Source organism: Electrona antarctica (genome assembly GCF_951216825.1).
Source record: "Electrona antarctica genome assembly, chromosome: 3".
Classification (NCBI taxonomy): Eukaryota; Metazoa; Chordata; class Actinopteri; order Myctophiformes; family Myctophidae; genus Electrona; species Electrona antarctica.
In genome coordinates this window covers 37,049,802-37,077,673 of record NC_136808.1, presented here as the reverse complement: position 1 = coordinate 37,077,673, position 27,872 = coordinate 37,049,802, and the positions used below count along the sequence as shown (strand labels likewise).

At 47.1% G+C, this 27,872-nt stretch overlaps 1 protein-coding gene across 1 annotated transcript in view; it reads left to right on the top strand.

Annotated features, from left to right (window-relative positions):
- Positions 1-27,872, top strand: part of fto (FTO alpha-ketoglutarate dependent dioxygenase) — a 186,932-nt gene that overhangs the window by 84,889 nt on the left and 74,171 nt on the right. The window contains exon 9 of the mRNA XM_079497119.1: positions 3,898-4,022. Coding sequence (XP_079353245.1) covers positions 3,898-4,022 — 125 coding nt within the window. The remainder of the gene's footprint in view (positions 1-3,897; positions 4,023-27,872) is intronic.

Here is a 27,872-nt window from a genome sequence, read left to right as displayed (position 1 = left end):
ACTTTAGTATAAAGTACAAACAGACAGAGTATTTTGCAGTTTTGATGCTTTTACTGAAGTAAAACATTTGAGTACTTTTTCCCACCACTGCATGGATGGATGCAGGCCTGGTGGTGATAGAGCTGGGGACGATATGTCCCTCCTCTCCTCTCTTCTCCCCTGTCCTCCGTCTCACCCTGGGCTAGTGGGGCCTGGGTCACGAGGACATCGCTGGTCAGGATCACACAGGGGAGGGCCGAGGACAGCTACTGTCAACCAGGGGTAAACACGGGCTAGCGCTAACAGAGGCTAACGGAGATGAAGAGGCTGCATCATGGTGGACGAGGCTGCTGTGAGGCCCGAGGGTTCTGGGCTGCAGTAAACAAAGCAGCAGGGAGCCCATCCACAGAGCCCCGGGATCAGCCTGGGGCTAGAACTGCATGCCTCATTCTGCGCTGCAGGGCCATCCACGTAGCCTACATCACACGCACGCACACACACACTTGCAGGCATGGGGCACTCTTGCATACTCAGGCATGGACAGGCCGATATACCTGCACATACAAACAGAGGAGTACACACATGCATTATTTAAGAGATAGCACGAGCTTGCAAAAAATTATACCTTGTACGAAGGCTTTATCAGAGGCGCCTTTTAGGATGGCACTCATGATGCCGGGCCTCACGCACGCACACACACGTACACGCACGCACGCACACACAGACACTACACACACTTTCGCTCACATATACATCTTATACATTTTATACATTTGAAAACTTGTGAAGTGGGACCTTACTGCATAATTAGTACATTCTACTTTTGGTACATTTTGATGCTTTACCCAAGTACATTTTGAATTCCGGACCTGAGAGTATGAGAGAGTATGTCTAGTATGTCCAGAGTATGTCTAACATTGCAGTATTGATACTTTTACCTAAGTAAGAAATGTGGGTACTTTTTTTGCTCCCTGCCTCTTACACCTTGCAGAGGAGAATCTCCTTCAAGGCACATTGACTCGCCTTGATTTTACGACACATCTGTTATGAGCAAGTTTGTACGTTGACGTCTGCAGAACACCATTCAGCATGTCTCGATAATTTGGTGTTAATCATCATTTGTGGGACCTCAGGTAGTCTGAGGTGTGACCACCACCATGTCCTCATGTTCTGGACTTAATTGCTACAGGGATCACTAATGACTTGGTTTTTTCCGAGCTCTGTGCACATGTGTCGTCCCGGGGTCAGTGCCTTTTTTGAACAATGCTCATCAGTTACAATTTCTAATGTAGACATTTAGCAGACACTTTTATCCAGAGTGACTTACAAAGAGAATCGAGAGTAAACGACATGGACCCAAATTCCACAGCTTGGGAGCCAAGACGGAGAAGATGGAATGTATGAAATTCAGACAGAAATTTTCAGGACATCTAGGATACTAGATACTAGGATACTGTTCAGGGTGTCTTAGAGAAGGGAGGGACAGACAGACATCCTGCGTAAAGCCAGCTTCACACTATAGGATACTTTGCGGTTGGAACCGATTATCTGCCCAACTGATTGTAGCTTGTAGATTGGCTATTTTTGCAGAATGTTCACCAATTTTGCACCGAATCCTCGCCTATTATGTCCAATAAGAAGGCTATAGTCCTTTTATAAAGAGTTTCCTTCCTAATGTTTTCTATTAATCACATTAAATAGCCTTGTTGTGGAAATGTGGTAATTATTATAATTTATGTTTTCTTGTAGAGTTGGTCAAAAAAGTGTGGGCACCCTGTGCTATACAAATAAATCTGCCTTGCCGCATTTGATGAAGGTCTCACATACTGTTACTGCACTACTTCATTGTTCATGTTCCGGGGCCAGCCATGCATGGGAAGAGCTAAAACACATTCAGAAGCAGGTTATTCTTATTCTCCTCTCCTTGCCTTGCCTCAAAATGCTGACAAAGAAAAGAAAAAGAAAAATGCATGCAGCAGGTACTGTACACGGAGATATGAGATATTGTGGCTGTGATTGGGTGATGGCATTATCCCAAAGTTTCTTATCACTGTCAATCATTCCCTGGGGAAACGAGGGTCTTGATCCGAAGCGGAAGGTACAGTTTCCACATAGGGCGTACAGCCGGCCCCGATGCTCCCTCCTTGGTCACCGCAATCACCCGTGTCTCCTCCATGTTGCCTGCAATCTGTCAGGTGCCGGCACGCGTTTTGACACATGTCCTGTGCAGTGTGGAGCAAGTGAGCATGATATTCTGTCTGAAAAAATCACACACTCTCTCCCTTTACAAACAGAGAGGCACACGTGCTCAGACACACACACGCACACACTCACACATGCGCACACGCAGATACATACACACAGACAATCAAATCCTGTCCTCACACGAATTAAGACAGACAGGTGGATTGTCGGGGAGGGATTAAGGAAAGATGGAGGGGAGAAGAAACAAGGACTCCTTACATTGTGGGTTTTTCCTTCCCTTTTTTTCTCTTTTTTCTGAAAAGCGGGGCCTTGGCTGACTTGACTTGAGGAGACGAGCGTCTGTTAATGGGGAGAAATGAAAGCGTCTGACGGCTGGATGTGACGGGAAGAGACTGCTCTTAACAAGGCGTCAGAGTCAGTCAGAGTTACAGATCCATCACTCTTCAAGAGGCAGAGGGGAGGGAGGAATCGGAAGCGGGGTGGCGGGCGAGAGACATTTAAGGATATTCAGAGAGAGGAGAGAGTCATGTCTGCAGAGAGAGGAAAAAGAGAGCGATGGTGAAGGAGGCTGAAAGAGGGATTTGAGTGCGGTTGACAGCGCTGCATTTAATTTGGGCTGCCAGATTCCTTTTCATTTGACTCCCTCTCAACCGGCTTAGAGGTTCTTCCGAGGACTCGGAGGCGAAGGTTTTGCCGGGATGTCTCAGATTAGCGCTGATGCGCCCGCGTCCCCACTCTAAGTCGGCCTGTAATTCATGTTCAACAGGGGGATACTCGCACATTACACCGCGCTGTACCGGGACGTGATTAATTGACTCACACTCTTAATATCGGGTGTAATTTGCTCGTCCTCTGATGTGAAACTGACTTTATGCTAGAATTATTGGATGTAGTCGGAGGTTCAAAATGGAGTACCGGCTCACAGGAGCTGGGCGTCTGAGCGGAGGTTTGGAGCTAAAGGGAATTGTGGGAAACTGGGAATTTTGCGGTCATTTTGGTGCGATTTTGAAAATCTTGACACTGGTGACAACGTAAAAGTCCCAAGCTCCCTATTCTATGTCATAATTGGTGAACTTTCAATGAAAATCAGTCCGATTTTGGTGTAGAAGGTAAATATCATGTGACGTCTTACATCGACGAGATTTAGGGCTCCATTTTCGTCACCGCTAAACCCCTTATCCCTAAACTTCTTTGCCTTTTTTTACTATTTTGAAAAACATTTTTGAATAGTTAAAATGGCCAGTCTACAAGCTCACAACGTGTCAATGTAGATTGGCTAGTTGAACTATTCAAAAATGTTTTTCAAAATAGTAAAAAAAGGCAAAGAAGTTTAGGGATAAGGGGTTTAGCGGTGATGAAAATGGAGCCCGTAGTGCCCTAAACAAACATTAAAGTCCATAGACTTGGCTGGCACACGATTTACGTCATAAGTGCTCTAAACAAACATTACAAATTCCATAGATTTGGCTGCCACATTCAAAAGCCATGCAAGTAAGGGCCCAAATACGGATCCTGCGTGATCCCGGTCAACAGAATATATATATATATATAGGGTTTAAGTGGTGTAACAAGTGGTAACTTCTCTCCAACTGTTTCCCGACAGGCCCTCTGACATAAATCAAATAATAAAATCAAAACAAAAGAACTCGGCAAGAACCATAACGGCATTGATGTCGCTGTTTGACCCGGCATGCTGTTTGCTTCCTGTTTCAGACCATGCTCTTCCTGTCTGCGGTGGAGGAGGAGGGGCGAGCGTGGGAGGGCAGGAGGGAGATGGCGGAGACCCTCCTCAGTGCCCTCAACGACAGGCAGCAGCACCGACAGACGTGGAGAGACAGGTAAGGCAATTTGTCTCCCGCCCTGTCGCTCATGTTCAGAGTATCAAACGGGTCCGCTGACACAGTCTCACTGGCAGACGGCGTGACACAGGTAAGACACGTGCCCGCCGTGGACCCGCATGCAGCACCTATATGTACCAAGTCACCGGCTCACCCACACAGGTGACGTGTTCATACATATCGCTGCCTGATCTTAGGTAGAGGTAGCTTCCAGAAGCTACCTCCGATTATGTAAAATGTAAAAAAATAAATAAGCAAAGGCTTGCTAAAAGCTTTAATCCAAAGTGAGTTTCCCCCCATCCATTTTCCTATCCTTGCCATGTCAGGTATTTTTTTTAGAGGTGTCATACTTTTTTGAAACTTGAAGTTCTTCATAAAGGTATAGGACGTTGCATTGCAGTATACCCGGGACTTGCTCCCACACTCTTGGAGTGTGTGTTTGAAAAAAACATATCTATAACTTTGACTCACACGGCGCGATTTATCATGAAAGGGCTGACTTGGTGGATTCCACAGATAGGCCCAGCCTGTGAGTTTGTTTGCTGTTGTTCCACAGGCCTGGCAGCTATCACCGCTATCACAACGACACGTGTGTCTGGGATAAGCCCTTTCACTTCCTTCCTCCCAGATAAGGAGACGGAGAGTGCAGAGCTTAGAACACTGGCCATTCGTTCAGATAACGAAAAAGGCCCTCACACACACACACACACACACACACACACAACTGGGCAATGTTATTTTAGCTGTTCCTTCTTTTCAGCCTCTCACCCCTCCAGCACATCGCCCATTACACAGACAGATGTAGCCCCGGCTCTCTGTACATACGTTTTCATGTGATGTGTCTATAATATCAATGGCTTTGACCTCAGAGGCAATAGCTTATAGAGCCAATAAGCCCCCCCACCCACTTCCCACGAGCTGGTGTGGCATGGCGCCCCCTCATTTTAAAAATGATCCATTCTTGATCCCCCCACCCCCTCTCCACCACACACACACACACACACACACACACACACACACACACACACACACACACACACACACACACACACTTTACGCCAGACAAGACCCAGGCCCCCGTAGAAAGCCAAAGCGCCTCGGGGGCCAGAATTCACAGACTTACAAATTCCTAAAAGCGGCGTTTCTTTGGAAAGGTATATAGATTGAGCTAACTTCCTCCGGCCGTGACAGCCCTCACCCCGCGCTGCACCCCTCGGCGTTTTGAAGTGTCCCCTCGAGTTGACCCCCTCGGTCGGCCGTGCCACGTCCAGATGAGCCTTGTAAACAGACCGTTTCCACACACCTCGTCCGTGCCGCGCTGACGCCTGCCGTCCGACAACTCTGATGTAGGGCCTGTAGGCTCTGCTTAGAATGCATTCCCACCGCAGGTGCTGAAAGCTAGAAACCATCGGCTCCTCCTCCCATCCCCCCACCCACCCCCTGCCTGCTCCCACTCCTCTGCTCCCACTCCTCTGCCTGCTCCCACTCCTCTGCGATGCAAGGCTGCCTGCCACCGACTAACAGTGGTGGAAAGTAACCAAGTACATTTACTCAAGCACAATCTTGAGGAATTTGGACTTTACTTGAGTATTTCCAATTTCCAATACGTTTGCTTCCACTCCACTACATCTCAGAGGCAATTATTGTATTTTTACTCCACTATAATTTTTTGAAAACTTTAGTTACATTGTTACTTTTTGGTTATTATTACAAAACATACATTAACCACTTCAGCCCTACAGTATATACATTTTGGCCATTTGAAATGAGCAGATCTACAGATCTGTAGATTCCAAAAGTCTTTTGAAAACCTCTGCACAATGAGTTGCCTACTTCTACTTTTGGTACTTTAAGTACATTCTGATGCCAATACTATTGCACTTTCACTTTGACACACATTTGTGTGTGTCATTACTTTCAACTTCAAGTACACGAAATCCGGACTTTTACTTGTAAAAAAAAGTATTTCTAGATTGCAGTATTCTTACTTTGTGTACAAATGTGTGAGTACTTTTACCACCGCCTACTAAGCACGTCTGACCTCAGCCTACTGTATAAGCCCAGCCCACCCTTAGGTCTTGGGAACCAATATGGCTATAGGGCCAGGAGGAGACAGGACATTGACTTTGTTTGCCACCACATTAGAGTGAGTTTAGATTTAAAAAGAAAAGAAAAGATGGGATTATACCCTCCACTGCTAGTACCTTGGTTTGATGTACTGTCTGTTATGTAGTGTCTTGTAATTTGTATTTGAAGATTGTTCGAGTTGTTTTTTTAACACTTGATTGTGACATTGACACACTATGGGCATACGTACACCAATATTTGCTTCTACGCTATATATTGTCATTTATTTATTTTATTGTAAGTGTGTTGGGAACCAAATCTGCCTTAGAGAAACATAAATTGATGAAATGATGTGAAATGCTCAGTCTCCATCAGCGGTGAGTTTACTTTATCAGCGAATGAGGAATCAGGAATGATTTGATTGGGAGAGGGCGGGGTCAAGTGTCCCACACACACACAGGGCAGTAATGTGTTTGAACTCCGACTGCTCCCAATATCTCTTCTCTTCTTTATACACAAACACACACACACACACAAACATACACACACACACACACACACACACACACACACACACACACACACACACACACACACACACACACGCACACACACGCATTCACACAAAATGCCTCTCCCTCCCCTCCCCACCGCCGAAAAAGATCCAGGGGTCGTCTGTCAAGTGGCTGTCAACAGACGGCGTTTACACGAAACTAAACACATGGCCATGTGCAATGTTAAGTGAGACGTGCTGATAGTGATTAGAGATACAGGGGAGATAAAGACTCGCTGGCCCTTCCTTTATGCACTGACGAAAAGAACAAAAAAAAACGTTTTGCTACTTTGCGGAATCCTGTCGAGAAGTAACGTCATCGTTTATTACAATCAAAGCCCGAGTGCCTTTATTAGATGCAGAGAGAGAGAGAGAGAGAGAGAGAATTAGATGTAGACGGGATTTGGTTCATTTTACTCTATTGCATTCAAACATTCATTTATTTCCATAAAAGCACTCACTGAAATGGGACTTTTCTTTTCTTTTAAATTAATTTGCTGATTCATTTTTTTTCTCCCTCTTTTTTGATTCAGCGTCCTAATTAGGTTGCAGCACAATATGCAACAGGCTGGCTTTTATCATTATACTGGCTTTTGTTTCCATGGAATCCATTCAGCCTATAATACAAGCTAAAGAATAAAAAAAGGACTGAGAGAGAGAGGGGAAAAAAAGAATGATTGATGACTCTTGCTTGGGGGCACATAAACATAAACAACCGGCACTGATTGATTAAGTTTCTCCCTGACTTTTTGTTTCTTAAAACATCAGTTTGAAGCAACGACCGCTCCGGAACATTGAGCCCACTAGCTCACTCGCTCTCTCTCCCTCTCCGGGGGATTTCTTTTTTAGCGCTATAGCAAGAAGGAGAGGAGGAAGAGAAATGAGACCTCCTGACCGCTGGGTCTTCACCAGTGACTTATGGGTACTCAGAGTGACGGATGCCTGGGCTCCATTGCCCCCCCACGCCAGCCAGCCAGCCAGGCAGCAAGCCAGCCAGGCAGGCAGCTAGCTGCGGCCCGCTACCATTCATTCACTCGGAGCCAATGAAGTTATGAGGGCCTTTCTTTATTCTTATGAGCTTTTCTGGGTAACTCGGTTTTACCCCTGCCGCATACGCGGCGCAATCCTTTTGATAGATGCTGACCTCCACGTCTCCGTGGTAAATGTCCCATGAGCACCATTGGAAATGGGAGATTATTATGTGGGGGGGTGGGGGGAGTGACCGCCTGTGCCGCAGCGCGGTGGATGAATATGCCGTATACGGGAAGGACAGATTGAACAGTAGGGGGAACATTTTATCCGTTGCCAACGCTATGGCTTCCTGGTGCGGGAACTACTGGGGTTCAAAATGAGCAAACTAATTCTTGCCTAGCAGTTAGTTAGCTCCAGTGGAGTGTGAGGACTTCAGATGCTAATAGTTGTTCATCTTTGTAGACCGTATATGTCCTCTTGAAGTGGCCATCGGCAACACATCAATCTCACAATGTGTCGCAGTATATCAGCAATTTCTTTTTTTAAACTTGTAAAATGGGACATTCAGCATGAGTACTTTCTACTTTTGGTACTTATAGTACATTTTGATACCAATGCTTTCATACTTTATGCTTCGACAGGCCGCTGACAGGGCAGTGTGTCGACCAATCAATGCACAACGTCCCTGGTTCCCTGCTGGCTGTAGCCTGCATGTCCCTTCCTCTCTCTGGCCTAGTTTCTGACTTGACTCAAATTAAATGAAAGCAAAGGGTTCGCGGACCACCCATCTGACTTTGTGGACAGATGGTTTGTCTGCGTGCAATTTCAGATCATGCTTATCTGTGAATGACCGATCAATCGATTGTGTTGCGGCTTCAAGCAATCGATAGAACTGAAGTCATCATAATAATGATGATGAGTACATCAGCTTTGCCCAAAATATGGAGAGACGGCAGGACGTAGATGTGCACTTATGATGAACATGAACGAGCAGGAAAAAGTGACGTATTTGTACGTTACTGGAGTATTTCCAATTTACTTCTACTCCTACTTCTACTACATCTGATCTCAGAGGCAAATATACTTTTATTCACTACAATTATTGGACAGCTTTAATTACTTGTAATGTAGAACTAGATTTTGATTATTATTACAAAACATACATTAACCACATCAACCCTATATGCATATACATTTCAGCCATTTGAAAATAGCCGATCTACAAGCTCACAAGCATGTAGATCTGCTATTTTCAAAATATGTTTGTATACATTTTATACAAAACTTGTGAAGTGGGACATTCTGCGTAACTTTTACTTTTTTATTTTTATTTTTTATTGCTGTATTGATATTTTTACTTAATTAAAACATTTTAGTACTTGTTTTTCATCACTGTTTATTTCTGGTATATCAATGACATCATGTTAATGCCCCGCACCTGTGCACGCACGCATGCACGCACGCACGCACTCACGCACGCACTCACGCATACATACACGCACAGACCTTCTCATAATCTAATCTCCTACATAGCCACGCCATAAAGGAAAAAAAAGCTTCAATCTTAGTCGCGACATAGCGAAATGACAGTGAAGGAGGAGCATTACATTGATTTTGAGTCAAAGCTCCTAAATGTTCACATGGAAAGCCTGGAGGACAACATTAGTCAGGTATTTGGGATGTACGCTGACATGACACCTCAGACCCTCCCCAGGCAGCCAGCTAACCTCACATTGACCTTGCACAGCCTTAAAGGTCACTACTGCTGCTGCCGGCTCTAGCCAATAAAAAGACACACACACACACACACACACACACACACACACACACACACACACACACACACACAAACCTAAAGGGCCCGGTTTGTCACCGCCGGCATGGAGCAGATCCGGAGAGGAGGGAACAGCTGCGAGTTTTGTACTGACCATGCAAACTGCTGTAGGCTTTGTAAGGTCATTATATGATAATGAAAATCATTACAGAATTACACGGGGGTTTAGGACACGAGTGCAGGCCGGGGAGGGGGGGGAGGTGGGGGGAGGGGGGGTGAAGGAGGGGGAGGGGCAGGAGGGGAACCACATCGGGTTTGATAAATGGACTGTGAAGGTGCCCATCTGGCCCCGTTCTCTATGGCTTTTTCACTCCTCTTTCCTTCTACTATACCTTTCCTTTTAACTGCCCCCTCCCTCCCCCTCTCTCTCTATCTCTCTCTCTCTCTCTGTCTCTCTCTCCCTCCCTCATTGCCCTCCCTCCCCCCTCTTGTTCTTCTCCTCCAGGCGGAGTCTCTCCGTGTTAAAAGCCCAGTGAAAGATTAACAGAGTGCAACACCCCGACTCTCACCTCTGAAAGGAGGAGGAGCGGGAGGATGTTTATGGTTTAAACAGGGCCGTGTGTCCCTCCTGCCCACCTCTCTCTCGCTCGGCGTGGGCGGGGAGTAGGCAGCCGCTGACCTTTGACTTAGGAAACAGTTGGAGAGCTGGATGTGTAAATCAAGGAACGACAGTGGCTTGGGGGGGGGGGGGTGTTATTTTTAACTTTTATATAGCCACAATATGTCGTTGTACGACAACTAGCCGACAATCACGGATCTGCAAACTCTCGTCGTGAGCTTGTTGTTTGCTGCTATTTTTTGCTGCTAGAGGAAGAGGAAGGAGGAAAAAAGAGAAAGAAATGGAAATATTATCCAAATTCACTTTCAGAAGAAGTCTTATTTTCACAGGGGGGGCAACACACAACAATATACATAAACAAAATGAAAGGTGTAATTACATGTGAAATGTTTATGTGCAGTATAAGAGTATCAGTTAGAGCCAAGCGACGGCCTTAAGAAAGAGCATTTTGTGTAAACTCAAGATTAGCCCTCTTAGCTTTAAATACTTTTACAGATAGTTTGCGATCAGTAAGTGAAGGAGGCTGTGCGCATGCAGGCCCTTTTTGTCTAATTAATTCGGGTCCTCAGGGACGGATCGCAAAAACAATCCTGTGTCACCACAGACGGTCATCATGGTGGGAAAATGAATGACCTCACCGGGCTTCACTTCCTGATTATAAAAGACTGCTCCTCTTTGCTCAAGATCCTGTCATCTACAGGATGACCTCAGTGCTGTTTGGTGATATTGTTTAAATGACTCATTGCGTCAGTTGAGTGTATCTCAGACATACAGTATATATTGCCCGGAAGGAGTGTCTGACTTATGGTTTTCCATCTCAGAGTGCGTACAAGTGCTGCACGATTCTTGCTCAAATGTGAATCTCGATTTTTTTGAATTGAGATCACAATTCTGACACGATTATCTTTGTTCATGAACATATTTATTGTTTTTAGTCTGTATTGCTCAATACTACATTCAAAATGTGGCACCTGGAGCCAACTACTGTGGCTTTAAACATAACAAAAATGACTTGGACAGCCAACTAGTGCTTAACGATTCTTGCTCAAATTCTTCTTGATCTGAATCTAGATTGTGATCTTTATTTTTTTTCGTGCAGCACTAGTGCGTACTGTCGAATCTCCCTCCTCCTCCTCCTCGAAGAAGAGAGGCTACTGACCCCAGCCGTCCGGCAGGTCGACGTGTCACTTTAATAGCCTGACACTGGGAATGCGTGGCACAGTACATCTGTTGCGGTGTTTATTACCACTCTCCGACTTGTTGAGGGCCGGCGAGGTCTTTATCCCGGAACAAAAGGCAACATCAGCTGACAAGGCGAGCGGAGCGCGGTGACAGAGTCATGAGGTCCACGGGCCCGCCGGCCGCAGCTGCACTCATCACTCAGCTGTCCAGCTTGACCCCGTCACCCCGCAGGGCCACCTTCTAGCCTCCATCACCCCTTTGTTTCCTGCCATTGTCCCCCGTCCCCCCCTCCGCCCCCCACTCTATCCTCCCCTGCCTTCACCTGGGTATAGGGCACTCCCACACAAGACCCCGAGTCTGTCATCACGTCCAGGGGTCACCCGGGGCCGGCTAGGGGCCAGAGTGGTGGGGCTGAAGTCCTGTCCTGCTATAGGGATGACCCCACTACTGTTGTCAGCTACCAGTTGCACCCCTGTGGAGAGGCAGAGTGAGTGAGACAGACAGAGAGAAGAGAAAGAAGGCAGGGAGAGAGAGAGAGAGAGACCCACCTCTTCCTTTGCACGATGACATGTCTTTTGTGCTGTCCCCTTGATGGACCCCGCCCCCTTCCCCTCACATGGGGTTGGGACCGAGAGTTATAGGGGCCAACAATGGGGGTACCCCTAGGTCCCAGATGGGAGTTTAAAAGATTGTCCCTGTCCCCGTCTACAATGGCGACGGACAAACCGCAGCCGTGTCCAGCCTGGCCCATTGATGGGGCCTTGATGAAAAGCTTCTGATGATGCCTCCGATATGGAGATGCCATACTGAGGGGATGGGTCAACAACCTCCCATCTTTACACACCCCAACCAACCAACCCCGCCTTACGAGTTCCCATACAGCTCCAGCCATGCCGTGGTCTGTCCCTCAGTCGAGGGAGGGGCTGGTGTTGTGGTATACGATGTGAATGCTGGACTGCTGGCCTGCTCTTGCATCCACTGTTGTCCTGTTGATGCGTATAGTAGTCGTGGTTCCTGGGGAGCTTGTGACATTGGGGACTGTAAAGTGACATTGATCGTCAGCAATGATGGTGTTTCTGGATCCATACCTATACCTCAGTGGACTCAATGGACTCAGAGTCTTTAGCTCAATTCATACGGCTGAAAATAGCCAATCTACAAGCTCACAATGGGTTGCGGATGCGACGCATTGTGAGCTTGTAGATCGACCCTTTTCAGCGGGTGCCACTGTCGCGCGACGGGGCATGCATGCGTCTGCCTCTCATAGTGTCTGTCTCAAAACAATTGACATCAACGCGTAGCACCTTCAAGGACTTGTGTTTACGTAATTAGCATTATGGATGGAGGTGGTGTTTATACTGTCGTGGTACAAGGTCATGTAAGGTTGCCTGGCCGGGGCGGGTTTGGGCGCCTTGTGACCAGGTCTGTTAGATGTAAATTGTCACCCGAGGGGACAGGTTAATCACTCAACCCCCCCCCCCCCCCCACACACACACACACACACACACACACACATACACACACACACCTCGGCTTTGCCTTTTACATCACCCCGCAACAGAAGCCCAGCGTTGCTAGCGTAGCAGACGTGGCTATAGCTCGCCGTGTTTTCCTTGGCATGGTGCGCTAGCTAAGCTTCAGCTGGCTACACCTCTGATTGGCTTCACCTCTGTCAGCTACACCGCACCGGTGGGCAAACACCTGCTTGTGGTGGGGAGGACTTTCTTCCTCCTCCGACATGCTCTCTCTCTCTCTCTCTCTATCTCTCTATCTCTCGCTCTCTTTCTCTCTTTCTCTCTTTCTCTCTCTCTCTCTCTTTATGTCCATGCATGTTCCTCTCGCTCTCTCTTTCTCTCTTTCCATGTTCGCTTTGTGCCTCACTTTTGCTCTCTCTTCTTTTTCCTCTCTCTCTCTCTCTCTCCCCCCCCCCCCCCCCCCCCCACACCCTGCCACCTTCTCTTAACATCCCGACGTCGGCTGTGTTTACTTGGTTCAGGGTTGCTGGAGGAGAAAACAAATAAGGACATATCATCTGTCTCTCTCATTGCCAGCCAGTCTGTAATTAGTGCAAACGCCATGGTTAGCCTTAGAAGCTGTCTAATTTGTCTGTCTTTATCTCCAACATGTCTGTGTGGTCCCTGAGACGAGGCCGGGTGCGTGCACGAGACAATCCCCTGTGGCCTGGGTGTTTTTTGGATTGTGTGTGTGTGTGTGTGTGTGTGTGTGTGTGTGTGTGTGTGTGTGTGTGTGTGTGTGTGTGTGTGTGTGTGTGTGTGTGTGTTTGTAAATTATGAATTGCTCTCTCATGCCCCTGGTTAGCAATCAGTCAGTTATGCGTGACACGACCTGACCTCAGCTGAGGCCCAGCAGTTGCTCGCAGGGCTGGAAAGTACATGAAAGCATGTCTTATTCTTGCAGGAATGCGCTTTGATTGAGATGACTGATGCTATTTCTTTTTTAATCTTTGAGAGATAACACACACACATGCACACACACACACACAGTCACACACACACGTTTGTGTGTACTTAACATCGACGGTATCTGGTCTGTCTCTCCTAACGAGTCAGCAATTAGACCAGGCGATACATGCTTTGTCGCATTTTGTGGTGAGGTGTTGAAATGTTAGCATCGCAACTGGCACCGTTCGGCATTGCACCGCCCTCACCCCCCCCCACCACCACCCAAAACCCCCACCCCCATTTCGCCCTTGACTGAGTCACAACTGTTAAATTGCTTGCAGGTTTATTATTTTCCCCCTCTTCTTTAATGGAAACAGTAATTTCATAATTGCACTTTACACAGTCAGAGCTTGACGATGCAATGTGGTACAGAGACAGAGAGAGAGAGACACACACACACACACACACGCACACACACACACACACACACACTCACACACTCACACACACACACACACACAGAGGTGGAGGGTAGAGAATGTCATTAAAAGTCCCACAGACATTTAGGCCCACTTGTCGAAAGAGACGGTCGCCTATTAAATGCTGCCGTTTTTAATATGGAAACAACATTTTGCAATGAGACAAAGCTCTGTACGGGGTGGGGGGCGGTGGTATGCGTCCAGGCCTGTTTAACCGTCGGTTAAGGGAAAACCAAGGACATTCTTTCTGGTCAGAATCCGGAACGCCGAAGCGAGCTGATGGAGCATGATGGGATGAGGATGTCGAGGCAGGGGTGTGAAGCAAACAACAAGAACATGGAATTATGGGTGGAGTGAGGGCGTGCTCGCCCAGAGAACACTGTCATTACGCCTCGCCTGAGCGCTGCAGAGCTGTAGCTTCCCTATTTGTTCCCTTGTTTGCCTCAAAGCATGGATTTAAAAAAGAAAAAAAAAGTGCAACCGATTTAAATTTGTCCCTGCGAGTTTCAGCGTGGAGAGGAGGCCAGAGCGTTTTGACATAAAACAGTTTAACAGCATCACGCACACTTTCCACTTAGCACTGTAGTGGCAGTTGTATAGGGTATTATAAAATGTATAATTTGTGTGTGTGTGTGTGTGTGTGTGTGTGTGTGTGTGTGTGTGTGTGTGTGTGTGTGTGTGTGTGTGTGTGTGTGTGTGTGTGTGTGTGTGTGTGTGTGTGTGTGTGTGTGTACAGTAGGATGTCTCACAAGGCGACATATCACTGTGCCAATAACCAATTTCAAAGTGGTGTCCCTATTTTGGGTATGTCATTATGGGCAAAAGTGTAAAAGTTGTATTTTCTGTTATAATAGCCGATCTACAAAGCTCACAATTTGTCGCATTCCGGCACGTTTTGAGCTTGTAGATTGGCTATTTTCACTATCCGTCATACGACAAAGTATGGAGTGCTTGGCCTTTAAGTGGTTGACATCGTTATCACCAAATGCACTGTACAGCATAATGCATACAGTGCACATTTACTGCACGCACGCACACACACACACACACACACACACACACACACACACACACACACACACACACACACACACACACCCCCGCCCCACCCACCCACATCTTTCTCCCCTCCTCTGTTAATTATAATCCACACACCGCTGGATCACTCCATTTCATAGTGAGCATATTGTCTCTTCAAGGCTGGCGGGCGGCTCATAAATTATCCTGAAGGTGAGCGTGGAAGTTGGAGGAGATAGTTATGAAAATTTCATCTGTCTGCCGTAGAGGCTGCAGCTGCTCCTGTCATCAGCCGTGTGCTGGAGGAATTACACTAGGGTCAGAGCGCGCGTGTGTGCGTGCGTGCGTGCGTGCGTGTGTGTGTGTGTGTGTGTGTGTGTGTGTGTGTGTGTGTGTGTGTGTGTGTGTGTGTGTGTGTGTGTGTGTGTGTGTGTGTGTGTGTGTGTGTACGTGCGCGTGCGCGCATGCGTATTCGTGTGTTTGCCCATGTGTCTGTATATGATACAGTAGGCACATGCGTGTGTTTGTAGTTATGCCGAGTCTGTACGTGTGTGTGTGTGTGTGTGTGTACGTGCGTGTGTGTGTGTGTGTGTGCGTGCGCGTGTTCGTGGGTCTGTGTTCTTCATGCATGTCACGATGAGCATATACAGTACCTTGAGTGTGTGTGTGTGTGTGTGCGTGCGTGCGAGGGAGGTTGGCCCGAGGTAGGACCCGCCTGTCAGCGCGTGGGACATCTCTGGCGTTTCCTGTCACCCCCTGGGCCCTCCCAGACTGTGGCCCCGCGGAGCGGGGCGCGAGGCAGGGGGACGAGCGCGCGGGGCGGTCCCCAAGCTGTCTGTGTTCATTACCGCCGCAGACACGGGGACGTGGCAGGCAGGTGGCCAGACCTTTTAGTCCTCACCTACTGAGATCATCTGCCACTGCTATACGCTCAGCCCCGCATCTGCATGCATGCGTGCGTGCGTGCGTGCGTGCGTGCGTGCGTGCGTGCGTGCGTGCGTGCGTGCGTGCGTGCGTGCACATGTGTGAATTTGAGGGGGAACCACAACTTCTGTATTTGAGCGAGAGGGAGAGAAAACATTTTTGTGTTTGAGCTGCGTGTGCATGTGTGTGTCTGCGCACGTGCGTGCATGTGAGGGGGCAGACAATTTATGTTTCTGGGCTGTTTGTTTGTGTCTGTGAGTGTGTGGGAGAGAGAGAGAGGGAGAGTAAAGACTAATTTAGGCTTCAACACAAACCCTCGGTTTCTTCCCGAAAACAACCGATTTTTCAAGTTCTTCCACTTGAAAATGGGTTATTTTCGGCAAGCGACAAGGCTGTACAACCATGCATAAATTAGGCTTGAAGAGCGACAGGGATACCACAGTGTGTATGTTTAAGCTGTGTGTTTGCTTGTTTGTGTGTGAGAGACAGGGAGGCAGTGGTGCAAAGTAACTAAGTACATTTACTCAAGTACTGTTCTCAACTCTGTCTATGCCGAACCTGCGATTTCTCGGGAAAATCGGGAAAACCCTCCTTTGCCAAAACGAGAGTTTTACTTTACTTGAGTATTTCCAAATTTTGAGGGGCGCTATTCAGCTATTGGTGTAGATTTTTGTCTTACACAAACATTAAATTCTCATTGACAATGAATGGAGAATTTTACGTCTGAGCAAAGAGGCATAGCTTTATGTCATGATGATGTACGATAAGAGTGCCCCCCACTTCACACAGGTGTGATTTTTGAGGGGCGCTAGCCCCTCCTATATTCAGCTGTAGATTCTTGTCCTAACACAAACATTAAATGCCATTGACAATGACTAGAAAATGTAGGTCATATGTGTCTCAGCAAATCGGCTATTTTTGTGATAACACAAACATTATATGCATGCCATTGACAATGAATGGAGAATTTACGTCATATGTAGACGAGCAAATCGACAATGAATGGATGATGTACGATGATACATAGCGGCCCTCACTTCACACGGGTGTGATTTTTTACTTACTCCACTACATATGGAGACTAAATTAATATTAAAAACTTGTGAAATGTGACATTTTGCATACTTGCATACTTTGCATACTTTTACTTTTAGTACTCTTAAGTACATTTTGAGTACCAAACTTATACTATTATAATTTCTACATTGTGGTATTGATACTTTTACTTAAGTGTAAAACATTTGAGTACTTCTTCCACTGCTGAAGAGAGAGAGAGAGAGAGAGAGAGAGAGAGAGAGAGCCCACAAGCTTGAAGCGTGCGTGTCTGCGGGTGTGCGTGCGTGCTTGCGTGCATGCGTGTATATCCACCGGTGAGTGTGCATACATACACATGTTGCCAAGCCTCTTCCCCTGTGTTTGAAAAGTGTGTGCTGTTGTGGCACTTTCTCGATGGAGCGCGGAGCGGAGCGGTCTCCTACGCCACAGACAGACACTCAGCCTGGCAATTAGCAAGAAGAGAAAACAGCATCAGACTCTCTCTCTCTCTCTCTCTCTCTCTCTCTCTCTCTCTCTCTCTCTCTCTCTCTCTCTCTCTCTCTCTCTCTCTCTCTCTGTCCCTCTCTGTCTGTCTCTCTCTCTCTCTCTCTCTCTCTCTCTCTCTCTCTCTCTCTCTCTCTCTCTCTCTCTCTCTCTGTCCCTCTCTGTCCCTCTCTCTCTCTCTCTCTCTCTCTCTCTCTCTGTCCCTCTCTGTCCCTCTCTGTCTGTCTCTCTCTCTCTCTCTCTCTCTCTCTCTCTCTCTCTCTCTCTCTCTCTCTCTCTCTCTCTCTGTCCCTCTCTGTCCCTCTCTCTCTCTCTCTCTCTCTCTCTCTCTCTCTCTCTCTCTCTCTCTGTCCCTCTCTGTCCCTCTCTGTCTGTCTCTGTCCCTCTCTGTCTGTCTGTCTCTCTCTCTCTTGCCCCCCCTGCAGTCAATCTGCAGTTCCCTGCAAAAATTCTATTAGGGCCAAAGTCCTTTTGCTGTTAATTACAATTCCAACCAGCGTCCGAACCTGCCTCCTGACAAATGGAAGGCTTCAGCGGTGATGTGGTGGATAAGGAGGAACCCCCTCCACCCCCTCTCTCACAAAAGGCTGTGACTGAAATGGGTCATCAATCCCACAGTGATAAATGTGCGCCGGAGTAATGACTCTCTTATCGACAAGCGGATTACGGCAGATATTTTGTAATTAGCGTGCCCACACAAGTCCCCAACAGATGTTTTTCACGGCGGCACACAATGTCAGCGAGACGCTTTTTAAGCCCCTAAATGGGAACTTTCCGGAAAGAATGGAAATAGTTAGGGCCATTGTTGTTGGAAGTGGGATATTTTGTCGGTGGGAACGCCCCGTGCGATGCGTGCTGCTATGTTTGCAAGCGTGTACACTTTTCTTTTTACGTGCCGCGCGGTCAGGAACCAAGTTTGTCGCACACTCACAACATGTATTGTCTGACATTTGCACACCTGCGCACACACTCGCTCGCTTGAACACACACACACACACACGCACACACACACACACACACACACACACACACACACACACACACACACACACACACACACACACACACACACACACACACACACACACACAGCAGGAGCCTGTGGCCCCACAATATAGTGAAACACAGAAGCGCATCCTCCTGTAATGCCTGAGTTGTACTTGTATAGTTGTGCACGGCTGTTGAGCACAACTATAAGTATAAATCAAGCTTAAGTCAGCTCAATGGTCACATGACTCGTTGAGAGCCAGAGGCCAACCCTCCCTCCTACCGTAGCCCTTGAGGTAGCTACCGCTGTGCCAGAGGAAGCCAACTCCTTCACTTTTAACTTAAATTTCTGCTATTTGTGCCCCGAGATCCACTATAGCCCTCCCCTCTCCTTCCTCTCTCTCTCTCTCTCTCTCTCTCTGTCTCTCTCTCTGGAAGTTTAGCCTTTTCCTCCCTCTCCTCGCCTCCAGTTCTCATGAAATCACAATGTGATGTATTCAGCTCCAGGTGTAGCCCTACTCACAATGCAGTTTGACACCGCCAAGCCCTGCTCTGCTCTGCTCTGTGTTCTGTAACAACCTGGGGAGCGCAGGGCAGAGGCAGAGGGCTGCATGCTTGGCTCTCTGGAAAATGGATCTCATTTGATATAGAGGCAGTGTGGCCACGTTGGCTTAAACTGCACTAAACAGCAACTTAACCATGGTGTAGAAACTGTAGATGTCTTAGTTGCATGTCATCGTAATGAAAACAATTACATTCCGTGCTCAGCCAATCAAATCATTGCAATCTGTGGTGCACACACTTACTTACATACATACTGTACATACATACATACATACATACATACATACATACATACATACATACACACACACACACACACACGCACGCACGCACGCACGCACGCACGCACGCACGCACGCACGCACGCACACACACACTTACTTACTTACGCCTACTAGACCTTCTGGGCCATAGGCCGTCAATAAGCCATCTCCTTTATACCCAGACATGACGCTAGGGGGGTAGGCACTGACACGTCCCAATCCAACCCTTGATGCTGAGTGAGCTGAGTGTAGGTCAGGTTTCATTCTTATAGTCTCTGGTATGACCCGAGACTATAAGATATTGGCATATCCCCCCCCCCCGCCATTCTGTATAGCATTCACCACTTGAATAACGGTCTCCCGGCCAGTGCCAAGTGGCAAGGCTCAGAAATACATTATTTGTCTTTCAGTGCTAACACTCCATCTGCCTGTATCGTGACCTCATTTGGGGGAAATCGCTTGGTATCTTCACTAAGATACTCGATCACACAACATCAGTTTGTTAATGAGACCTGCATACACAGATGGATATCAGGGGCAGGAAACAAAAACAGAGAATGCAAGCAAATATGGCTTCTAATTACTATGACAAGGTTGAAAATACAGATAACACACTGCCAGAAGGGCTATAGTCCCTCTCACAACGTGCGCGAACACTCACTCACGCACGCACGCACGCACGCACGCACGCACGCACGCACGCACGCACGCACGCACGCACGCACGCACCTTAACACACACACACACACACACACACACACACTCAGCTCCCAGTGTGACACGTCGGGAGCTTGTAGATCTGCTAGTTTAGGTGCATGACAGGGCATGAAACCAAGAAAAACTAATCATTCAGGAGTGCAGACATTGACCCAAATTGACCTGTTACTGTGCAGGGTCACTGTGCCCCCTCCCCCGCAAAACACACACACACACACACACACACACACACACACACACACACACACACACACACACACACACACACACACACGTGCACACACACACACACACACACACACACGCACAGATATACACAACCTACGCAGACACGTACTCTCACAGTGCAAATCAAATGTTTTAATCAGCTTGCTGCAGCTCATAATGAGAATGCACTAAGCCCCAGCTATCAGTTGCCATCGGCCACTTAATGCAGTCATCAAAGAGCTGATATCCATCCTGGCAAAAACCCCTCTCAACACAAATAACCATCCCAGAGTGAGCCTGTTGGAAAAAAAACAGGAAAAAAAAAACGCTTGTGATGTCCCAGCCAGGCAAGTGATGTGTATGTAGACAGTAAAACAAGCCACCAATTATGTCTAAGTGGACTCAACGAGTCAGTCTATAGAGAAATGTGTACGAGCTCTGCCTCCCATTTGTCACAGCAGTGATTCATTACTTGGGAATACAAGGAAAGAGATGTCTCGCAGTCTCGCAGAGGTTTATTTTTTTTCCCTTTCGGTCAAAGAGCTGCATGCCAGCGCAAGATGTGCCACGCAATATGTCATAAATCTAACGGTGTGCGAGGCGATGACCTTGCATACCTCGCATAGCACGCTTCCACACTCGTACACATGCGGTATCGGATTCACCCACGGCTGCTTGAACGCCTTCGCAATGCGGCAAGCCGCTGCACCTGGCCTCACCTGCCGCTAAGCACATGGCAATCACATGAATCAGTCAGCTCGCTTACAGCCAGGTGAGTGTTTACTGAGCTGCAGGTATGTATGCATGCCGGGTTGCTCTTACTCAACAGGCCAGGTGTGTGTGTGTGTGCGTGTGTGTGTGTATGTATGTGTGTGTGTGTGTACTGTAGGTCGGAGGTTGCCTAAATGTCAAAAGGGTCTTTCGGGGTTCTCTAAGGGCTAATGTGTGCCTTGTCGTACAATCGTGTGGCAGATTTTCAACGCGTAAAATAAGCTTAAATGCTTTTTCACGCGCGGAGCGACCGGGTCAGGAGGCGCAGGCTGTCCCATAGGCATAGCGACAAGCGGGCGCAATCCCGTGAAACTGACACATTCGTGGTGAAGTGAAAGTCTCCTTCACACATTCGCCCACTGCAAGAGTCGAAATGTGTTGAAATGTTTTCTACACAAAACGCACAGATACTATTCAAATGAGGAACGCAGAGCGACCTTGTGGGTTCCAAGCGAGTACACGGGCGTAGTGCCACACCCCGGTTGACAAAGGTCACTGCAGTGCTATGAGAAATGTCACCACTACTCCTTGGCACCTAATGACAAAGTGCCCGTGAGCAACTAAAGCGCTTTGGTCAAGAGTAGAACACTATTTTGTCAATGCAGAGTATACAAATGGAACCAAATGGACCCTTACGGAACCATTGGTACACTCTCAGATTTAAATGAACCCTGAGGATGTTCCAGCGTAGATGGAGGTGCCATCCCGGAGATATCATATCAAATAGGGGTCGACGTGGCGTAACACGTACAAAGCTGGGGGTCCTTGAAATTAAAAAGAAAGTTGAGAATCAGTGCAAGACAAATCCATGCAATTTTTTGCCTTCACCCACCCACACACACACACACACACATGTCGCACGCACCCCCCGATCTACACGCACCCCCCGATCTACATTGTATCAAAAGGTGTTCCATATGCAACAGTGAGTCATTATCACTGTCCAGGGCAGCTGTGCATGTGAATGTAAAAGCACATGCACGCACGCTCAGTCAACTTTCCCCGGTAAAAGGAAGGTTAAAATGAAAAGTGATCAGGTGACCATGCACGTACAGGCAGGCCTCCTGTTCGGAGCGTTGACCTCTGACCCCCGAGAGGAGGACTCCCCAGCCCAGCTCTCCAGCTGGAGGAGGCGTGACCCCAGAACCACAGGCCACGTCAGAGACCTGTCCTTGTCCCCAAACTGTCTACCTCCTACAATGTCTCACGTGTGTGTGTGTGTGTGTGTGTGTGTGTGTGCGTGTGCGTGTGTGCGTGTGCGTGCGTGCGTGCGGTGTGGGGGGAGATACCATTTGCTGTACAGTATGTACAGGTTTTGATACACTAGGTGATATTAACCCATTAAGACATGAGGCCTATTCTACAAAGGCCTCCTAAATCAGTAGTTTTCACTTAATGTGTTTTCACCCAAAATGTTGGAAAGTAGTATGAAGCTTGTATATATGCTATTTAAAGTAGTATGAAGCTTGTATTATGCTATTTGTGACTAGCCAACGCAAACAAATAATCAAAAATTACATGCATACTGTATCAAGACGGATGGAGGAGAAAGGAACTGGTTGGAATAACGTGTTCCTTCCGAGCGCTACGTACAGCCAAGGAAACTCTCCCCTGTCAGGTGAAAAGAAGCAGCTTGGACTCCTCATGCATAGAAGGAAGCATGAGGTCAGTCCCCCAGGTTGGCAGAGGAAGTGTAGCGCCCAGGATTACATTAGATGATTGACACTGGGTGAAAAAATGGGTTGCAAAATCATGGGATAAAACATTAATTAAAAAAAAAAAAACATTTTGCATTAGCAGAAATTGAGCACATGATACATGCATAACACGAGCATCATCTAGGAAGACATCCAGAGGGTGTTGCTTAGGACACCTCAGGGAACACACTACTGAAACGTCCGTTTGTTCTGGTTATCAATTGTTTTTATTCATTATATCATGGCTTATATACATGAGGGACAGGGACAGAACTCTTTGGGCTCCATTTCCGTCACCGCTAAACCCCTTATCCCTAAACTTCTTTGCCTCTTTTTACTATTTTGCAAAACATTTTTGAATAGTTAAAATGGCCAGTCTACAAGCTCACAACGTGTCAATGTAGATTGGCTAGTTGAACTATTCAAAAATGTTTTTCAAAATAGTAAAAAAAGGCAAAGAAGTTTAGGGATAAGGGGTTTAGCGGTGACGAAAATGGAGCCCTTTGTCTCTGTGTCCACTGAAAGTAACAGCCAGGTAAACACTACCGGTCGCGGGATTCACATTTAATTTTCATTTAATTTTCATTCAGCAGAAATGTGAATTCCGCGAATGCATGAGGTCCGTCGGCGTGTGAAGCGCTGCGTGTTCCAGCCGATCAGCCGCCCCGCCGTCTTTTTTTGGCACTCACACAAACGAACATGGAATTCTCATGGTTGTGGTAATGATTCAACGCACGGTCGTAAATTACCGGTTCGTCAAGACACAGCCAGCAGGATCAAAAGAGCATGTGCCCTCTCGGAGCGGGCCTGTGTTCGGAAGCAAGTGAAATTAATCCCTGGGGGGAAAAGGAGTACAAGCACAAGTTGATTCTTGAGTTCTGAAACTTGATATATTCTTCATTTGGCACACTGAAACTAGCCAATTCACAAGCTCAAAACACGCTTGTGAATTAACTATTTAGAAACAAAACAAGACGAGTCTTTGACACTTTATTCCTATAAGACCTGCTCAAAATATCTCATCCCATCTTTACCAGAGGGTGCAGCCAGGAAATGTAGGGATTAAAGCAAAATAAAATATCTGAAAAATCCTAATCTGTGATTCGTGAAACAGCATGAAAGGAGCCCCCTGCACACACACTAGCACTGTAACAATTAGCACAATATGTAAAGTTAGTATGTTTTCATATCCATACAGCCAAACAGAAATTGGAGATTTATACGCTTTAACCTTTGCTTTTATGAAGTATCAGATATCAATTAGGGTTTCCTGGGAGATAGCCAATGGCTAATGGCAAATAGCTAAACTATTAATAGCATGACATGCTGACTTCTATAGAATCCAAATGACTGAAATCAGTGGTGGCGACTGGGAACTTAAATCCGTGGGAGCAGGGTCTTGAGGTAGAGACACCAGAGCCGTCCTCTCTGTGCCAGTCTGGGAGGGTGCAGGGAATGTCAACGCTAACCCTGAGTTAGCCCCGGCCTGCGTACAGCATGCAGCCCAAACGCAGCCTACTGTAAAATAAATGACGACGTTAGCCACAGTCTCGCAGGTGAGAAGTGCCACCGCTACAATTATTCTAATGCCAGCATGCCAGGATGCCAGTGGTACCAAATGCTGCTGTCAGCCCAGGGGTTTAATTAGCTTGGCACGCGTGCCACTTATAATCACCTGCCATTACCGGTCCTGGCTGCATCTGCTTACACGTCTGTCAGTGCCGGGGTGCATGGTCTCTGTGCGCGTGTGTGTGTGTGTGTGTGTGTATATGTGTGTATGTGTGTGCGTGTGCGCGGCAGCGCGTGCAAAGGCTGGTGGGAAGGTGGGAGAATGTGTGTATGTTGGCGACAGCCCACAATCAACATGGGACCCAGACACAAAGGGCCAATATACTGTACAGTACATGTGTGCACATATGCACATGCACATGCGCGCGCACACACACACACACACACACACACACACACACACACACACACACACACACATATACACAGTCATGGTGAGTGTTTTTCTCATTTCACAGACTGTCGTCAACTTTCTATCATCATTTTTGCAGGGCATACTGATTAGCCAGAATAAAATGACACATTACTGCTTAGGTGTCTTCTTGGGAGGCTGGTCTGTTTACATATTATTAGTCCAAAAAATGCATCTTGAGAAAACAAATTAAATGTGAATATGAATAATATTTTTTTCAAAACGTTCCTTCTCGGTAAAAAAGAAAGAAAAAAATGCTCGCCGAGCATTTCATTGTATCCACCGTTGGAGAAGTACTGCACCGTCATTTCATTATGTGCCATCAATCAATGGGTAAGGCACGCATCAGATATCTATCATGTGTATATATATGTATGTATATATATATATATATATATATATATATATATGCAAATATATACTATTCAAATGAGGAGCGCAGAGTGACCTTGTGGGTTCCAAGCGAGTACACGGGCGTAGTGCCACACCCCGTGTGAAAAGACCTTAACGGTTGACAAAGGTCACTGCAGTGCTATGAGAAATGAGCAAGTAAAGCGCTTTGGTCAAGAGTAGAACACTATCTTGTCAATGCAGAGTATACAAATGGAACCAAATAGACCCTCACGGGACCATTGGTATACTCCGATTTAAATGGACACTGAGGATTTTACAACATAGATGGAGGTCCCATCCTGGAGATATCATCATATCAATATATGTAGAGATGCATGGATGTGTCACCTATATACAGATGGATGGAATATACATGTCACCTATATGTACAGATGGATGGATCGTACAGTATTCATGTCACCTACAGTATATACAGATGGATGGATCGTACTGTATACATGTCACCTACTGTATATGTACAGATGGATGGATGTGGCCATGCTACGCTCACGCCGGCTTGTCCCGACGTCTGTTTCTGATTAACCCAAACTGTTCTGTTCACTAAACCACTTACAGCACAGTTAACAGCCACCTCTGTCTGTCTGTGTACGTGTGTGTACATGTGTATTGTGTACATGTATGTGTGTGGGTGTGAGAGAGAGAGAGAGAGAGAGACATTGTAAATGTTTAAGCTGAACAGGATGCGACATGTGAGGATGCATTGTGGGGTGAGCTGAGTAAATCACATACAGCTGACTTTTATAAGGGTCGGGCGAACTGGTGCTTGCGTGCACGTGTGTGCGTGCGTGAGCGTGTTTGTATTTTTGTGAGGGCCAGAAGTATAGTAGACATTGTGAAGAGGAGCATTGTTCTGGTCCTCACAAGAGAAATGATTGTTTTATGGTTAAGCATCCATTAAGATTCAGATTCAGATTAGGATTAGGCATAGCAGACCTATAAACTCACAACAGATTCCTGCAATTTTTAATGTTGTCCAAAAATGTCGATGTCCTCACAAGTATAGTAATGCAAACATGTGTGTGCGTGCGCGACCACGACCACGCGTGTGTATGTGTCTGTGCGTGTGTGTTGGGGAGAGAGGGGGGGGGGGGGGGGTCGGCCTGTCAGTGCTTTCATTCATCCATTCATTCATTCATTCAGCTCCTAGTGACTGATTCCCAGACACAGTGCAGTGCAGCGCAGCATCATGAATGTGTAAATGACATTTATTCAGCCGGTTAGTCTGGGAAAACATATGGTGCCATTTGGAGCCTCAGACGGGACGGGCGCACACCGTTCTCCTGTAATTAGTACCGGGCCGGCCGAGTGGCAGCGTGGCAGAACGGAGCGGAGCGGGGGGGTGGGGGACAGCTAATGGCACGGCTGTATATGCCACTCAACGGGGGGCCACCATATCCCATCTATCTATCTTATCACTTTGTTTGTTTGTTTGTTTAACCTCCCTTTTTGTGCTTCCATTCTTTTCTCCGTCCATCCTTTGCCTCCATGTGTCTCCATGGTCTTTGTGTGCGAGGGAGGCGGTGGGGAGCAGATTGTGTGTGTGTGTTTGGGGGGGGGGGGGGGTGTTGTTGGCAGTGCAGTTGGGGTGTCAGCTGGGTTGTCGCCCCATCAGGGGAGGGGGTGGTGGCTAGGTTTGGATGGGTGGGTGTCTGGGTTTGGGTGGGTGGGTGGGTGCTGTGACAGCCCGGCAGGAAGGCCCGGTTGCAGACACACAGCATGGGAATAAGGCCCGGGCCACTAAGGCCTGAACACACACACACACACACACACACACACACACACACACATGGGTGAACGTGTGGGAGGCTTTCCAAACCTGGGGATAAAGATGTTTCCTCTCCCATTTATAAATTCTGACACCACCAGTCTGTCCACCCCCTGCCTACACAACACCCCCATGCACGTGCACACACGCACTCACTCACACACACATACATGTTTGCACACATTGAACGCACATGCACATGATTTTTGAATAATTACAGTGGACTGCAGACATCACAGGGGTTCAGAAGACATTAAGGAAGCTCAAACATTGACGTGTTTGCTGTACTGATTTTCTGGACGTGAGGGAATTGTAATTGAGCCCCATACATATATACTGTATATGTATGTATATATATATATATATTAGGGATGTCCCGATACTCTTTTTTCGTTCCTGATCCGATCCCGATACCACAATTTCTGTATTAGCCGATACCGATACCGAATACCGATACCAGTGTTGTGATCTCGTGTTGTGTTTACTATCTAGCTACGTATATAGCTCTTGTTGTGTTTATAGCAGACTCCTCACTCAAACGTACTCTTGCAGTTTGGGCAACTCGAAAGCAAACTCCACATGCCCCAACATTTTATTTACTTGCTATAGTGTCACTGTCAACCCCTTACCCCTGTGTTGGATCGGTGGTTAGACTGGCAAATTCGCCGATACCGATATGAACCATTATGACAAATAAGATACCGACACTCTATGATATATATATATATATATAAGACATAGCTATGTTGTTCGTTCAACGTTTGTTTATCTGTCTTTCTCATTTCTTTACAAAGCCATGGTCGTGTCTGCATGTGCCCCTCTCCATTCCACCAGACAGTACTACTGTAACATCACCCAACTTTTCCTCAAGTCACGGCGCACTGTGTGTGTGTGTGTGCGTGTGCGTGTGCGTGCGTGTGCGCGTGCGTGCGTGCGTGCGTGCATGCTTGTGTCAG